General features: G+C 42.6%; 1 protein-coding gene across 7 annotated transcripts in view; it reads right to left on the bottom strand.

The window, feature by feature from the left end:
* Elmo1 (engulfment and cell motility 1) overlaps positions 1-17481 on the bottom strand; it is a 517847-nt gene that overhangs the window by 399679 nt on the left and 100687 nt on the right. For 6 of the 7 annotated variants that reach the window (NM_080288.2, XM_006516544.4, XM_006516547.3 and 3 more), the window contains exon 3: positions 501-541. In NM_080288.2, coding sequence (NP_525027.1) covers positions 501-541 — 41 coding nt within the window. Of the gene's footprint in view, positions 1-500; positions 542-16500; positions 16641-17481 lie in introns of all 7 variants that reach the window. The other variant, XM_030247142.1, reaches the window with a different exon arrangement.

Here is a 17481-nt window from a genome sequence, read left to right as displayed (position 1 = left end):
CCAGCTCTGCTGTGCCAGTCACCCATCTGAGGTAACTTTCAAGTGAATTTTCCCCTTGCCTTGTCAGCTCAGGCAGCAAAGTGGCAAGCCTCACGGGGGCGTGTGAGGCTCCTCATCTTCTCTGGCCTAGAAATCCTCTCAGTTTCTTCAGATGGAGTGTGTGCTTAGCCACGGGAACCTTGAGATTGCCCCCTGCTGGGAAGGCCAAAAGGAGAACAGCTTCCTAAAATCAAGGAATGCTAGCCTCCTGTGCAGGACCCACCCCCAGCTCCTGCACGCTCTGCTCTTGGAGGAAGAATAGCTAAGAGTGGCGGGATCGGGTGCCACTCACACACAGGAACTGAGTGACTCTGGGCAGAATGAGCAGTGTGTTAGGAACATATGTATGGTTATAGTTATTTATAGTACTGTGAATAATGCTCACCACTCTGCTGCAAATATTTTATTTGCCTTTTATGTACAGACTAGAAAGCCTCGGCCAAGCTCCAAGTTCCACTTACCCATCACAGACTTCCTTTATAATGGCAGACAGTGGCTTTTTCTGCAAAGAAAAAAAAAAAGGAAAAGGAAATACAGTTAGTTTCACTTCATGATTTTAAACAAACAAAAAGGAGAAACTACTAATAAAAATGTTTAACTGAGGAAAGTTTACAGTTGCTCCTCTTAGCTGTCAATGCATCTCTTACTTTTTCTCAAGGTAACCAATTACTAAGTGTTATTATCAAATTTAAATAATTATTCATTATCATTATGGTCCTTGTTTCTATACTTAGCATTATCACCATATTTAAGTTTGTCGTATTAAAAAATGGGAGCCTGCAAGGTCAAGATGGACCCAGAGTTGCTCAAGCTGTGAATGAGCCAGGCAAGGTTTCTGTTGGTTTTATGCAAACAACCTTCAGTTCATGGTCTTTTTTAAGACTTATTTTTCAATTATGTGTCTATGTGAGTGAGAGTGCGAGTACCTGTGCGTGTATATGTGTGTATACAGAGGTGACTATAGCCCCGTGGAATTGGAGTTGCAAATGATTAAGAGCTACCCAGTGTGAGTGCTGGAAATGGAGCACAAGTCCTCTCAAAGAACAGTCGGAGACTTTAACTACTGAGCTGCCTCTCCAACCCCTGATCCATGATGTTCTTAGGAGAACATGTAGCAGATGGGATTGGGGGAGATGAACAATTGTTCTTGCAGGTATGTAGAGAGTTTTCACTCAAGTGTGGCCCTAGTAAATGCCACTTATTCTGCAGCATGAGCCACCAGAGAAAAGCGCTCAACAGGTGGCTGGCCACAGCTGTGCTCTTGCCCTGACGGGCACAGCTGTGCTCTGCCTCCCCAAACACAAGGAAGGCAGTGAGCAGACACTGCCTGTCAGCAAGAAAGGAGGGGTGAGAGGGATGTGTCACCCAGAACAGATCCCAGACAAGGGACAGACATAGGGAACAGAGGAAGACAGACCACAGAGAAGTTAGGGGCTGCCAAAGTTACCCAGTGCTCATGCCCGTCTGAACAAAGATCGGTGTGGGAGAAACCGTGACTCTGGCTAGCAAGCTCAGACACCGAGCTTACTGTGTCTGCAGTGTAAACTGCAATCTTCTAAACATCACTAGCTGATCTGTAAATGAAGGTAGCCGCTACCCACCCCTAAAGGCTGTTATGAACACTAAATGGTTATTACTGAATAGTAGTTATTTTAAAAGTGCAAAAAGAGACTTAAAATGGTTAGGTTCTTTGCGCTGCTGACAAAGTGTTGCTGACAAAGCTCATCCTTGGCTTTGAACAAGAGGCTACCTGTCTACAAATGCTCCTGAGCTGATTCACAGGGGGCCCTGCGAATTTCACCTCCATGTCCCCCTCTGTGGGCGCAAAGCAGGGTCTGTTTCTGCCTACAGCTATGCATATAGTGGGTGGGAAACTATTTTTCTTTTAAGTTTACCTTTTGTTTAGTTATTTAGATACATTTGAATTGATGTATGGCACCTGCACACTTTTATGGGGAAGAGCACGCATTGCAATACATGTTTCACACTGTATAGAAATTGGCTCAGGGTAAGAACACATCTACTTTCTTAGACATACATCATTGCTGTGTGCTGGGGATACTTAAAATCATTTTTACTAGCTGTTTCAAGGTTTTTCAGCTAATTATTTTTGAAGTTATTCTACTGTTCTTCAAAACATTAGACATTGATTATTTATTTGTTTGTTTGTTTGTTTGTTTATTTATTTATGGCTTTTTTGAGAGAGGGTTTCTCTGTGTAGCCCTGGCTGTCCTCGAACTCAGAAATCCGCCTGCCTCTGCATCCCAAATGCTAGGATTAAAAGTGTGTGCCACCACTGCCTGGCTGACGTTGATTATTTTTCCTGTGCTAGAGCAAGATTTAGTGATATCACATCACATACCATCCTTCAATACCTAGCACACCCATAAATTGGTCCCTCCTATTCAACTGTGCCCCTGTCCCCATTAACCATCTTTCTCCATGCTGTGCCTGTACCACTTTCTAGTCTCTGGTGAATGCTATTTAATGCTTAACTTAAAGTTATTCTACTGTCCTCATATAATTTAAAACGTATATTTGGCTTTTTGAATCTAACTTATTTCACTTAACATAATGTTCAGGGAAACCAAGAATTCTTGAGAATTTTTTATCCTGAGTTGATCGCCTTTGAGAATAAGAAATGTTGACTGAGGTCTATAGTTAAATTATACACTGTAGAACTCCTGGGCCTTTGCCAGGGACTCTGCAGTAACTGCATCTGTGAACTGGAAAGCAAATGTGTTCTTAAACCAAGTGGCAAAAAAACTTTGGAAACAAAATTTTCATAGATACAGGCCTGTAATTTGAGAATGCTGGAGGCAGGGGCAAGAGGATCTCAAACTCAAGATAGGCTTGGGTTATACAATAAGACTATCTCAAAAATAAAACCAAGGCCTATCAACCAAACAACACCCCTTTCTAATAAGATAACAACTATGTATTTCTAGTTGGCAGACCCCCGTCAAAATATGGGGGTGTAAGGATGAGTCCTATTAGTCCCGTATCCCCAAAGCTTGTGCCCTCAAAGAGAAGATACTGGTAACAAGGCCAGGCTTCAGTCATAAATCAAGCCAAGAGAGCGGTTGCTGCAATAGCACAAGGTTTCCAAAGTCCCTGTTCTGAACCAAGCCAACCCTGTAAATCCAGGATTCAGACAGTGACTTGGGTTTTAATTCCTATCTGATCCATAGATTCAGAACAGGCATCACGGGGATACTATTATATCTGGAACATTCTGAAGTTAGAAATATGAAAAGAATAAAGTCCATGAAGCCAAATAACCTCACAAACCCAATACAGAAAGATTAAACAAAAACTCTCAGCCGCAGGAACGGGAAAGGAACAACGGTGAGCTGAACACTCAACATGCATCTCAGCCAATTAAAACGGCTGTTACATAAGGCTGGGGCGAGTGAGTGGAATATGCATCTCAGCCAATTAAAACGGCTGTTACATAAGGCTGGGCCGAGTGAGTGGAATATGCATCTCAGCCAATTAAAACGGCTGTTACATAAGGCTGGGGCTGGCCCCATGGTCCACTTTCTGACCCTTCTCTTAGCTGCTCTAATCAAACCTTAATCTAATGGCCTACAGCACTTCACTCCTTCCTTTTCCTGTCAGCTTCATTTGACATTGTTTCTGGTCCTTCCTTTGGTAACCTACTTTCCCCACAATCCGTGTTATATACCCTTTCAATAAAGTCCAAAACATACCTCCTTCCTCCCTTTACCTTAGGCTTCCCGAGTCCAAGATTTGGTGCTGGTTTCCCATGCTTTTACCGGTCAACCCTCTTAGTGCCCACTGACCAACAATTCCAAGTGCATAGCTCTGTTGCTAACATCTCTCTCAAAATTCAGTTGCACAGATCATAAAAACACTGCTTCAGTTTGATGATGAGCAAGATGGCTTCACTGGGATTCCCTAGCTAGCTCTGCATCTAGGTGAGTGTACCACACCTCTCACGTCCTCCTTGTCCTACCTTGCCATGACCCCTCACCATTAGTGTGGCACACAACCTTCTATGACCCTTCACTCTCCTTGCAGTGCCTCTTCCACTCTGACCCTTTACCTTCACTTGGCACATCACCCAGGGTAATCCTGCACCCTCAACCCTATGGCACTTACCCACTATGACCTTCCATTATTCTCACTGGAACACCTCTCACTCTGTGACCATTCACCCTCTCTGTGGCACCCAGGCCACTATGACCCTTCTTCACCCTCACCTTAGCACCCCACCTTCTGTGGTCCTTCACCTCACTATGGTACTCAGCTCACAATGACCCTTCACCCCCACTTTAGCTGCTACCTTATGACACTTCACCTCACTGTGTCACCAGTCTACTATGACCCTTCACTGTCATGAGGCATCCCAAACACTGTGACCCTTCACCCTCTCAGTGGAACTCCACCCACTATGACTCCTCTCTCTATCTATGGCACAAATCCACTGTGGCCCTCCATCTTCACTGTGTGGACTGCCAGTTAACTCCGACTTCCTGCCCATGAGCTCCTACACTCCATGCCCATGCCTTTGGCAGGTCTTCCAGGCACATTTTAGAGAATGTGTTCTGCTTTCACCTTCCTCTGATCCCTTCCAGGACACAACACTTACAAGATACCACTTCTCATTTTCTCATTGTGTTGCTACCATCATGACGACCTTTCTCTTTTCAAGTTGTGCCTACCACTTTGAACTTGGGTGTCACCCCAGCAAGTTAGGTCTCTACATCTCTAGTCTTATTGTCTAATCACCATGTCAACCATAATTAAACAAAATTCAACTTTTCTCTGAGATTTTACTTCTAACATATTCCTTGGATTTTCAGTGATCGCTTTTAGCTATGAAGTGTATACATCCCTAAGTTTAAGATGTAAGGCCTTCCAGAGTCTGCTGTCAAGAAATTCTACTCTATACAAATAACCCTTGATTCTGAATTTTGTGTATGATTAAAATAAATATGCTAAATCCACATTTTCACTGTCATATGCTGTGTTGAAATGTCCCCTTTCTCTTTGTTCTACCTATAACAACTGAGATCTTACCAATTATTTATCACCCACGTCAAAGCCACCTTCTCCAAGTACATGTCCCTGATCTCGCCAGAAAGACATAATTATTCTCTCTCTTCACCTGGAACAAAAGATGACTCACACCTGAGTACTTTGCATATTGTCATTTCTTCTTGTCCCTTGAGAAAAAGACATCTTAATTCATCTATAACTCTCCCATTCTCCACCCTCAGTGTTAGTATCACAGTATGTAGGCACTAGTAGAATCTAAAAGGACACTCAATGTTTCTATCAAATGGAAACTCATAAACTGGTCCTTTAAAAACCAAAACTGGGGCTGGAGAGATAACTTAGTGGTTAAAAGCACTGGCTGCTTTTCCAGAGGTTCTGAGTTCAATTCCCGGATACCACATAGTGGCTCACAATTATCCATAATGGGATCTGATGCCCTCTTCTAGTGTATCTGAAGGGAGCGACAGTGTACTCATATACATAAAATAAGTAAATTCTTTTAAAACCAAAACTGTGCTCAAAGAACATTTGCCTGCTTAAACTACACCCTGGGTTCACTTCCAAAATCACTAGTCAAGTAATTAAGAAATTACTTAAGAAAAAAAAAAGGATGTATAAGTAAGTAAAAAAGCAAACTATTAGAAAGGAGAGACTGGGATAATAAACTATTCTAAGAAAATATTCCACTGCTGGGTGGCTCTTAGCAGCTGCTGGTCATAAGCTCACAGATACACAAAAGCTGTCATTACTCTGTACAAATCCAATCTCAGGAGAAACTCTATACATGACTTGGAGCCAGCCAGCGAATGAAGACAATTCTGCAGATGATAAAAGAGACACAGGCCAGGATCCAGTACCATCATTAAGCAATACCCAACAGGCAAGCCAAGTTACTCTCAAGTCAACATAAGATACCAAACTGGAAAGCACACGGCTGGTATCATAGTTTTCTCATTTCCTGTATAAACGTTGAGTTTCGCATTAGTTAGCTGACTGACCAGTGACTTGTAAGCCAATCGCCATCTTTGACAATAGCTGGATATGGGTTTCCATTTAATAGAAACATTGAGTCTCCTCTAGATAGATAACGCTTGGCTAAGATGTTCCACTAGCACATCTTTGTGCTTTCTGTCTTTGTCTAGTTCTTCAAGATTGGGAGTATAGTGGTCTGAGCAGCACATCCTTCCATGGCTTCCTAAGATTCATTGACTAACTCTCCTTTCGTTCATTTTCCTTGGCTCCTTACTGTTGCCATGATAAAACACTATAACCAAAATCAACGTGAGGAGGAAAGGGGCTTGGCTCACACTTTCAGGTCTCAAGAGAAATCAGGAAAGGCACACACAGAAAGGAACATGGAGGCAGGAACCATGAAGGAATGCTGTTTGCTGGCTTGCTCATAGGCTCAGGAACTTGCTTTCTTAAACAGTCCAGGCTAAGAATGGTACCAACAAGACGTGCAGTGCTGTATCAACTAATAACCAAGACAAGCCACACAGACATGCCAATGGGCCAATCTGACCCAGGCAGTTCCTCACTTGTGGCTTTCCTCTTGGGTGACTATGGACTACGTTAAATTTACAATTAAAGCTAACTAGAAAATTCATTAAATAAAAAAGCCTAAAAAGCAAATAGCATTGGATCTAAGATGTAATGCCAAAGCCACCCAAAGAACTCAAAATCAGTTTTAAGACTCTATTGGAAATCATTAGAATTCACATGTTGAAAGTAAAGTATTTCAACTGTTTATGTATGGTTTTATAATGTATACAAAAACCAAATCGAGCTAAATTTCTGAAACTTTTTGCTTTGGAAGTTAAAAAGTACCTTCCTAAACTACACAGTGGGCCTAGGTCAGAAGAGCAGCCCTGCATTTTAGAACACGCAGGACCACGAGACCATGGCCACATTTCTACATGCACAGGGGCCCAAGCCACAACCTTTTCTCCTTCTCTTTTAGACACTCTGAGATGAATTGTTTAATCTTTCAAGACAAACTCATCTGTTAAATGAACTGTGCATTCTCATATGAACCAGCCTGGCAGGACATCAGATACGAATACATACAATTAAAAACTTAGTTTTCTTTTCCACTTTGGAGCTATGTGCTAAGAATTTTACCTAGGTCTTTTATGCTGGGATTTGAACCTAGAACCTTGCAACTGCTAGGTAAGTGCTCTGCCCCTGAGCTACACCACCAGTAGAAGGTAACATCCTTTTAATGGACTTACTCTTCTCATTTTATCTTTTATTCTCCAAAATAATTCTTTGATTTTGTTTTCTTGATCCAAGTAGGTAAATGCAGAGAGCAAATTCCCCATAAAAAGACTTCTCTCCACTTTCCATAAAATAAGCTAGAATCCTAAAATGTCCCCTTTTCTAGCAGCTCATCTCCAGTCTGCATCTCTGGCATAGCTCTTGATCCGTGCGTGCTGGATCTCCCCCTCCTCCCCTCTGCCTCTTCCATTTCCTTTAGAAAAAGGCAGTATCAGCGAGGTTCAGAATCCTCATCTCCTTTCCTGATGCTTCTTCTAAGGTTTGGTTCTGAAAATAACCCCTGCGCAGATCCATGGCCCTGCAGAGATCCTTAAAATGGAACCTTTCTCTTTACAAAACCAGCTTTCTCCTTTTGTCTGCCTTTTTTTCTTTTAGAAAAATGACCACTCTGTCAACTGAGGGCATGTATGTCCCTTGAAGGCATGAGAGACCTGTTCAGGGCTGTTTGTTTAGGAGGAAGCCAGGCTAGCCTGCCAGGAGGCACTTTCCCAGGAGACCTCTCAGCTGTTATCTATCCCTCATCAGAGATCCTCCCAGTCCAGCACAGGATGATCCTGGCTGCTCCTGGCTACACAGCCACCTGTTCCTGACTGCCAACCAACACTCCTGGCTTGGGGACTTTACCCAGCCCCCTTGTTCACCTTCGAGCTTTCCAATCTGTTGCTGTCCACGTTTCTGCCTTGCCACCTGCCTGCTGCAGCTGGCAGCAGCCCAGCTGATGTACCCACACACCTGTCAGTGACAGGGTACTATGGGCCGCAGTTCTCTAAATCTGCCAGCCACAGTTTAGGATCCCAGATGCCCTATGTACCACAAGTATCTCTATAGTAAAACTCTCAACTCCGTCAGAAGTACATTTGCTCAGAATAGTTTCTGGACAGAAAAGCATGCCCAGGGGATGAGATTAAGGGAAGAGACCCCTGAAAGTCACTTGGGATTGTAGTTACCTCCTAGTTCCCCAACGTTCTCTCTGTCTGGACCTTCTGAGCAGCTTCAGAAAAATATCCAGGGGCAGCACCCTATCTCTGCAGCCCCCAGCTTTATAAAGATGGGTACATTGCCTCTCTTCTCGGTGTGTTTACCCTTCCAAAAACCATACTAAAAGCTATCCCTTGCACACAGTAGCATCATAAAAATTGAGACCATGAGGCAAGACCCTTGGAAGGGCACGTGGCACATAGTTAAGATATAAATGTCACCTACACATAGGTCCATTCAATGTAATCTCCATGTTTAGACATTCACAGATACTTATTTTAAAAATAATAATAACCCATAGTTTAAAAAATTAAGCAAATTCCTTTATATCGAATTCTTCCTCCTGTTCTAATGTGACTCTGCCTGAGATGGTTCATCCTGATCTTTATTCTTAAAGGCATTTTACATATTTGACCAATGAGTCTATTTGCTTTGAAGATGGTAGCCTCTGAGACCCTCTGGCAGTTCCCAGTGCACACCGTATGCTCTTTATGAATCCTGAGGAGTGTAACTTCTTTTATCCGTGGTCTCCGACTTTTCCTGAAGTGCAGACAAGTAGCTGAGGAGGGACACAGCAAGAGTGCAAAGGGACCTCTAGGCCCCATGAATCACCCACCTTCCCATATAGCCATTAACTCAGCCCCTTAATTGGAAAACTATTTTCCATAAAGATCTCAAGGTGTTTTTTGGTCCTAGAGTCTTAATCCTTTCTGCAGTGCTTTAAAAGAACCTGGCAGCCGCTTTATTCTGACACTTTGAAGCAGTACTGCCCAGCGCTGGGGATTTTCCTTTGCTTTATAGATGGAAACTCAGTGAACAGATTCTGCACAGCAGTTATGTGTGTTAGCCCAGAAAGAAAAGAAACCCAGCTGCCAAACGCCAAGGTACCACAGAGGATGCGTTCGAAGGTTGACTGTAACTTGCACAATATGACTTGGAAAAACTTTAATGTACAATGGCCCATCTAGTTGCAGAGTGCCCCAACAACCAGGTCAGTGACACCAGTTACTCTGTTAGCTTTATTGTCCTCCAAAGGTCTTCTGACGGCTCCACACTGAGCTGCAGGCTTAGTATGGAGCTATGTGGTGTGCTCTGAGAGTGGTGTGTGTATACATTGGTTGTTCTCGGAACAAAAACTGAACTGATCTGAAGGAAAATAACAAAATTCACACTTCCAAGAGGCAAATATAGCTAGTTCTTGCAAAATAAGTATTTTGACAACAGTTGCAATGTGAGTCACCAAAACAAGATTCCAAAGTATCAAAAATAAGATGACAAATCCTGCCAGCTATTTCTTGACAAATGATGATTTACTTGAAAATTGGCTTATTATATGGTACTTGTTTCAAGATTCATAAACTAACAAAGTATTTTTTTAACCAACATAAAGTGTAGTTTTTTCAAAAAAAAAATATACTGGGCTATGAAGATAAGCAAAGACATAAATAATTCTCACCCCAACACATTAGTGGGCCATTGATAAAGTTATCTCTTTTAAAGGCTCTAATACATTCTGTAGAAGCTGAGGTTTTTCCTATTGAAATGAAAGAGAAATTCCAATTTTTGAAGACAATTCAACCACAACACAGAAGGTCCTGTGTCATGTATGACCTCCTGAGACTTCTTCCAACTGCTGACTCTTTCGTTTTGCTCATACCAATATTTACTACATCTCATTATCTCTGACACCAAGAACCGATTTCTTCCTTCCTAACTCATTCTCAACTTTTCTCAGTATCAAGCTTTCTAAGAATTGCTTCACGATGACTCCAGCCTCAATAGCAGCCTGCTTCACGCTGCCCCACCCTTACGACCAAATGTTCTTTTCACACTGTAAATTGATTCAGGTCTTGTGGTCTGCTTACCTGCCTTCATGTCAAATAATCCACTTATGTATGCCAAGATCATATACTGAATCTTAACCGTATATATGAGCACAGTTTGAACATAAGATGCCAGTATGACAAAAATATGAATGTCTACCCTGATAACTAGAAAGTGGCTGGAATGAGAGACTAGATGTGAATAAGTCACCTAAGTTCTCATGGCAAAGTAGGATCCAGGCTCAATTTAAACACAGAATTGAGAAAGACTTGCCAGGCACTCGAGAGATAGCTCAGAGGTTAAGAGCACTGGTTGCTCCTGAGTTCAATTCCCAGCAAACACATGGTGGCTCATAACTACCTATAACGAAATCTGGTGCCCTCTTCTGGCCTACAGACAGGCAGAACACTATACATATTAAAGAAACCTTTTTCAGAAATCAGAGAAAGCTTTGTCAACTGCAAAGAAGGTAGAAGTGAGAGATGGCACTTGTCTCAAGTTAAGGTTTCTATTGCTGTGACGAAACATCATGACCAAAGCAACTTGAGGAAGAAAGGGTTTAGTTGGCTTAAAGGAAGTCAAGACAGGAACTCAAGCAGGGCAGAGACCTGGAGGCAGGAGTGGAAGTGAAGTCCATGGAGGGGTGCTGCTTACTGGATTGCTCCCCAAGGCTTGCTCAGTCTGCTTTCTTACAGAACCCAAGATTCTCCGTCCAGGGGTAGCAGGACCCACAGTGGGTGGGTCCTCCCCATCTTATGGAAGCAGAGTCTTATTTTCCTAAATCTCCTCTCAGATAACATTAACTTGTATGAAGCTGACATAAAACTACTTAGCACATGGCAGTCCAATGAGTAAGAGAGTGAACTGATGGTGGTGGCAATTTTAAGAATCAAGTTCCCACCCTCTGTGGACATATTATGCCAATTTATCCTCTCTTAATTGCAGGGGGTTTGCTGAGATGTCCACCAGCAGGCACTGGAGAAACGTTGGGCTTCTTAATCTGAAACAAATGTTCTATTAATGTGAGGGTGACAACCCGAAGCAGAACTGCGGGCTTGAAGAATATTAAAGCAGGCTCTGAAAAGAAAATCTAACATATGCAAACAATGGGCACAAAGTCTTCATATTCCTTTGCCTTCAATAAAGCATTAATAAGACTTGACTGTCTATCCTTATGTGACCAGCACTGTAATATTTAGCAACAGTGGCTGCTATCTGATCCCATACTCATATCAGAGGACTAAGCCTACTGTACTGCTGAGAAAACTCTATGAGGCTGTGTAAGGAAGATGCTCAGAGCCATGCTGCACAGATGACACCATCAGAATGGAAGGACATTGTGATTCTAAGCACCTTGGTGCTTAATCTTGGTGATAAATGTTACTTGGTTTATATATTTTTTAACATGTCCAGAAGACTAGTGGGTAATCCTTACACATTATCCACAGGAATCATGACTAAAAACTTAATACTAACTGAAAAACTCTTTTTTTATTTTAAGATTTATTCATTTTATCTATATGAGTACACTGTAGCTGTCTTCAGATACACCAGAAGAGTCCATCAGATCCCATTTCAGATGGTTGTAAGCCACCAAGTGGTTGCTAGGAATTGAACTCAAGACATCTGGAAGAGTAGCCAGTGCTCGTAACTGCTGAGCCATCTATCTCTCCTGCCCAACTCTGGAACTCTGCACTTCAGCTCTCCACTTCAGCTCCCTTTAGCTTTTAATATTTAAATCATCACCTCCAAGCTGCCTGCACCATGGTCCTTCCTTGTCTCAGGCCTCTTCAAATGTGTGTGTGTGTGTGTGTGCACCCACAAGCTCAAACTCAACTATTACCTCTACACTCTCAATTCTCAATTTGCATTTGTCTCTTTCTAGCTTGTCAAAAAATAGAGCTGGAATGAATATTCCATCTTTCCTATCCTTCCTATTGTGGTGTTGAGTCCCAATTCTGTCAATTCACCTTGAGGAAACACCACAAACATTTCTCTTTATTCTGAATATAGATAGAGAGGAGCAACAAGAGGTAGCCTGTGAAGATCCTCGGGCATTTCTGACTGTCAGTACAACAAATAGAAAGCAATAGCTAAATGGACTCCTATGATAAATGTGGAAGAGTTGCCATCATCACAAGAATACAAGAGGTGCCAGGCAGTGGTGGTGAATGCCTTTAATCCCAGCACTTAGGAGGCAGAGGCAGGTGGATTTCTGGGTACTTGGGAGGCAGAGGCAGGCGGATTTCTGGGTTCGAGGCCAGCCTGGTCTACAGAGTGAGTTCCAGGACAGCCAGGGCTACACAGAAATACCCTGTCTCGAAAAACAAAAATTAAAAAAAAAAAAAAAAAAAAAAGGAAAGCTAAAAGCAGAACCACCAGGATCATATATAGAATCTTGAAAGCTTGGTGCAACCCAGGTTTTGAAACGGGAAAGGGGCATAACTGGGTTGTATTCTTGAACAACAGCAGATTTTGCTGGAGGTGGAGAAGCCAGTAAAAACCTAATGGAAAGCTGAAAAAGGCAGCCACTGAACAAGACCAAGCCCGAAGCACAATTGCTGAGGGAAGGACATTATTAAAGGACCACAGCAATTGTACTGCCAGCACTGAAGGAGAGAGCTCTTGATCCTTTTGCCTCCCTTATTACCAGGCAGAGCTGCGGCAGTGGCCCTGGGACGATTGGGAAGTACAAAGCACTACCTCACCCACCGCAGCCCCTGTGCCTCTGAGTTTCCATTTCCATAGAGAACTATGTCTCTGAGGTTCCAGAAGAGAAAGCCATGTGTCATTCAATCATCAAAATCCTGTTCTTTCTCATGGCAGAATTTTCTTCAGTACCAAAGGGATAAAATATTAGGCAGCGCTTCTTTAAATATTGCGTCTGCTGCCTTCATTCTCTCACAATTAGTAGAACTGACCATTGATCACAATTGGGACTTTGCCAGCAGACCCTGACATTCATAATTTGCATTCCTTTTTAAAGGCTATCTTTTGGACAAATCCTATCTTTATCTTTTTTTAACCAATTCTCTCTTAAGTTAAATCACTTTGTTTTTTATTCTTTTAAATATTTGGTATACTGTACCTTGTATTTTATTACCTATTTGCAACCTTTCCTTCTCAGGGTTTCTAGTTGGCTTTTTTTCATGCTTACTCGTTCTTGGTTTACAACTGTATGTTAATAGTCTTTGTTTTTATAGTTACTAATGCCTTTCTTATAAAGTTCTTCCTTTGACGAGACTTGATGCTGTCCTATGTTTCAGTTTTCTGGGGGTGTTTTCCTCAACACTGACAAGGAAGGCCTCAGTAGCAGGAAATGAGATCACAGTGGAAGGAAAGCTGTCTACACGGGCTGGTGGGCAGCATGCCTACCGAGGGACAGGGGAATCTAGGAAAACTCACAGTTTCGCTGATGCAGAAGGGATAAGGTGATGCCCATCCTTACGGAGGAAGGAGGGAGAGAATTACACAGTGGCAGAAGAAACCTTGGAGTGGAGACATTTTAAAATTGAAGAACTAGAGATTTCTAGAAGGGCAAAGAGGCAGATGTCTAGGCATCTATATGGATTAAGAAGTCAGGGATATCGGCTAGAAATTAGAATCATCCCATCACTGACGAAAACTGTATTAAATCCTACCATGTTATCACAAACTTGTCCCACAGTCACTGGGTCGGTCTCATGAGGCTCTCATATTTAGAATCCTTAATGAGGATAAGGAAAGTAGTACTCTGTCAAAAGCCATCCATTTTCACAATTGTACTACACTGTATTTATCAATAAACAGAGAACAGTAACATCATCTCTCTCCTTTACTCTGCTAACAGGGCATACAGCTGTGACTTTGCAAGTACAAGGCACGCTCGGGAACAATGTAGATCACACAGTGGGCTTCAAGGTTGGCAAGGAGAACCCTTCCTGGTATCACAGGTGCACACAGGGCCCTCATTTATCTAGTCTAAAGAGTCAGACATGACCTCCCTCAGGAATCTAGGCTTCATCTGAGACGGGAGAGTGAATGTCAGCTAGGCAGAGAAGCAAGGCACCTGAGTTCCAGTTCAGAAAAACTTGATTTATTATGGTTCTAAGGAGGAAAGGACTCTGTATGAACATGGAGGGAATGTGGCATATGATGACAGACATAAGCCACTGTGGCCCTACAAAGGCTGGCAAAGTCCATATAAGGGATAAGGACACGGATTCTAGAAGCCACAGAAAGGACAGTGTCCAACATAGGCAGAGTCCTGAGCCATTCAGAAGGGAGACTTTCCAGCACTGATTTCTTTGAGGAAGTGTGGGAGATGCAAGGAGTTGTCACCATGATAGAGACAGCAATGACTGAAAGGACACACTTAGCAACTGAATGGTTGCTAGATATAAAAAAGAGCAAGCAGGTGTTCCATTCCCATGACTGTCTTCTCCTCCCCAGAGCTCTGGACACACTTTACCTCAGTCAGAAGCTGTCTTTACTTATAAAGTGAAAGGTCATCATTCTGAGGACACAGGGTCCTTCATACTGAAGTGAGTGTGTGTGTGTGTGTGTGTGTGTGTGTGTGTGTGTGTGCATGCACACGCACAAACTGATCTGTGTCTGTGTGTGTCTCATCACACACTAATCTCTAGCTGATTTATTAAAAACAAAACACAAGGCATGACACATACAAAACGTTGCAGAAATTAAGAAAGCTTTACTCACGAAGTTTCAGTCGAATACTATTGACTCAAAACTCTGCCCTGAGTTGCCCAAACTTCATTAAGCATAGATTCTATGGAGGAGGCCGGCTGCAGAATAACCCCACACCAACCAGCGAGCATGCAAATCATATGGTTTTCTTCAAAAAAAAGAACGGCTTGGAAGCCAGGGTTCACTCCTGGTTCCAACAATTGTTAAACTCAGTTGAGGGGAGAAATACACTAGTTGCTTTTCTTTTCCTATTCATGTAATATTCTATCATATGTAGTTCTATAGACTACCCTATGAGAGAGAGAGAGAGAGAGAGAGAGAGAGAGAGAGAGAGAGAGAGAGAGAGAGAGAGAGAGAGACCCAGAAAAGGAACTACCACAATCACATTATTTTAAAGGAAGTTTAAGAAATAGCTGCTACATTACCAAACTGAAGCATTGCAACCATCAGAGGAGGGATGACTTCCCCCACCAGCAGCATTCCAGAAAAAGCCTACTGTAGTATCACTGGCTTATCACACACTTCCCACCTGAGGTTAAGAGAGTGTTTGAGGGTGTCATGTTTGTACTCCTTACTTTACTGCATAAAGCAAGGAGAGGCCCAGAATTATTAGGACACTGTTATTGATGCAGAAATAGATCATCTGCTTTAAGGGAGGCATTGAAATTTACTGTGGGAGCCAGACACATTGCAGCAGAGCCAGTAAATGCCCAGCCCTCACAACAGTGTTTCCCAAATGCAACACAAACCATGAGATCATCCCCCAAGGGAGATGGATAAAAACAGTAATCCATGGACCCAAACCACTCATCCATCCTCTTTGTATTTTCAATGGCTCCCGAGCAATCCTAATGCAAAGCCAAGCTAGGGATCTCTCATCTGGTTCATTTTGAACAGGAGGATAGATATTTTATCCCCTGCCCGAGGAATATTTGGCAATGTCTAGACACTTCTGCTCATCACACTGCTAGAGAGGTGATACTGGCAGCTAATGAGGAAAGCTAGGATGTCCTTAAAGTGCCAGGAGATACAGGGCAGCCCCAAAAATAAGCATCATCAGGCTCAAAGCACCAGAGGTAAGCATCTAACCCAGGAGCTAGAGAGAAACACTGCAAGGTTACAAAGAAGTTCTGTCACAATTCTGTCTTGATTTTTCTCATCTTACATTATCTTAAGAGCCTCATCTGAATTCAGCTGTTTTTATTTGGAGCTTGGTATCTATCGGTTGCTTTTGACCAAACAATCAATGTTTAAACACCTTGAGATTTGCAGCTTCCCGAGCTGAAGATCTGGTTTAATGTATTCAAGGAGAAATTTTGATTATTGGTTTGAGATTTGCCTAAAACATGAGATGCTCCTTCTATTCTGTATAACAGGAGAATGAGATCTGGCTGCTAATAGTGGTGGCATCATTAGGCAGAGAGCAGAATGTTTCCCTCACAGAGCCATGTAAGCAAGAAAGGACTTAGGAATACTGCCAATTCTTCCTTACAAAATTGGAACCCTCTCCTGGTAATACCCAAGGGAAATGCTAACTTATTTAGTCCAATCAGTCTCCACCAAGTCCATATTTTAAGCGCCCTGCTAATCTGTTGCCCAGGAGCCCACCCACCTCCTGCATGCTAGCCTGTCTGAGCCTGTAGGGCTTGCATGGCCCGGGGGGCAGATCACCTGTGGTTTTTAAGAAAATGGAGTCTTGGCTCTCTTCACTCAACACGTTCCTGAAGATGTCAGTGATAGCCATGGAGCAGGCACACCTATGATGGTGTGTGTTTTCGTTCAAACCAGACTGCCGTCACTGGGAAGAATCACTAAGGAGGAACACAATAGATGGAGAGGCGATAGCAGAACCAGCCAACAGAGAGACCTAGATTTACTAATGCCTGCCTGCACAGCTTCTCCAACAGTGCTGGATTCAATGCAGCACCTTCCTAGCAGAATTCCTCCTGGGGGCCCAGCGGATGGGCCTGTGAATAATTATGAAAAAGGACACCTTTGTGGAACTTTAGGGCTGTAGGAATCTGACAAAACTCGATGCACAGAGCATGTATGCTGCCTGGCACAGTATATGTTGACTAGATGGCAGCCATTATTATTCCTGTTGCTACTGTTACGGGAATGACCCACAAAACCCTGAAATGCCAAACTCTGAATGCACTTTACTCAATTAATGCTCTTTTAAAAAGTCTAATCTAACTCACATTTTCACCTGCTGAATTATACCTTAAACATACTACAAAAACATGATAACTGGGGAAAAAAACACAGGCAGTGTATACATGGTTACCCAAAAAACACATATATCTGTGTTTCTTCTGGGGAAACAAACTTGCCATCAATATATGGAAAGGTGTTCTTTAAAATGTGACAAATGAAAACGATCAAAACTTTATTCTTATCTTAGCTGTTGAAAATTCATGTCCAAGGTATACACACAGACAAAAGAGATCAGTGTACTAGGCCCCAGGCCACAGGCTGACCACTAGGAGCTTCTAATCAATTTCACAAGAGAAATGTAAATTACATTGCATACAGAATTTATTAACTGCAAATAAAAACAGCAGGCAGTAAAAATGGCTCAAAAAATGAAAGGCTGGGAAAAAGACTGTATGACAATGTGCTAAGAAAAGAGCTGGGTAAGGAGGCAGAGCT

The sequence above is a fragment of the Mus musculus genome, chromosome 13 (genome assembly GCF_000001635.26).
Source record: "Mus musculus strain C57BL/6J chromosome 13, GRCm38.p6 C57BL/6J".
Lineage (NCBI taxonomy): Eukaryota > Metazoa > Chordata > Mammalia > Rodentia > Muridae > Mus > Mus musculus.
This window is presented reverse-complemented; position numbering and strand designations above follow the sequence as displayed.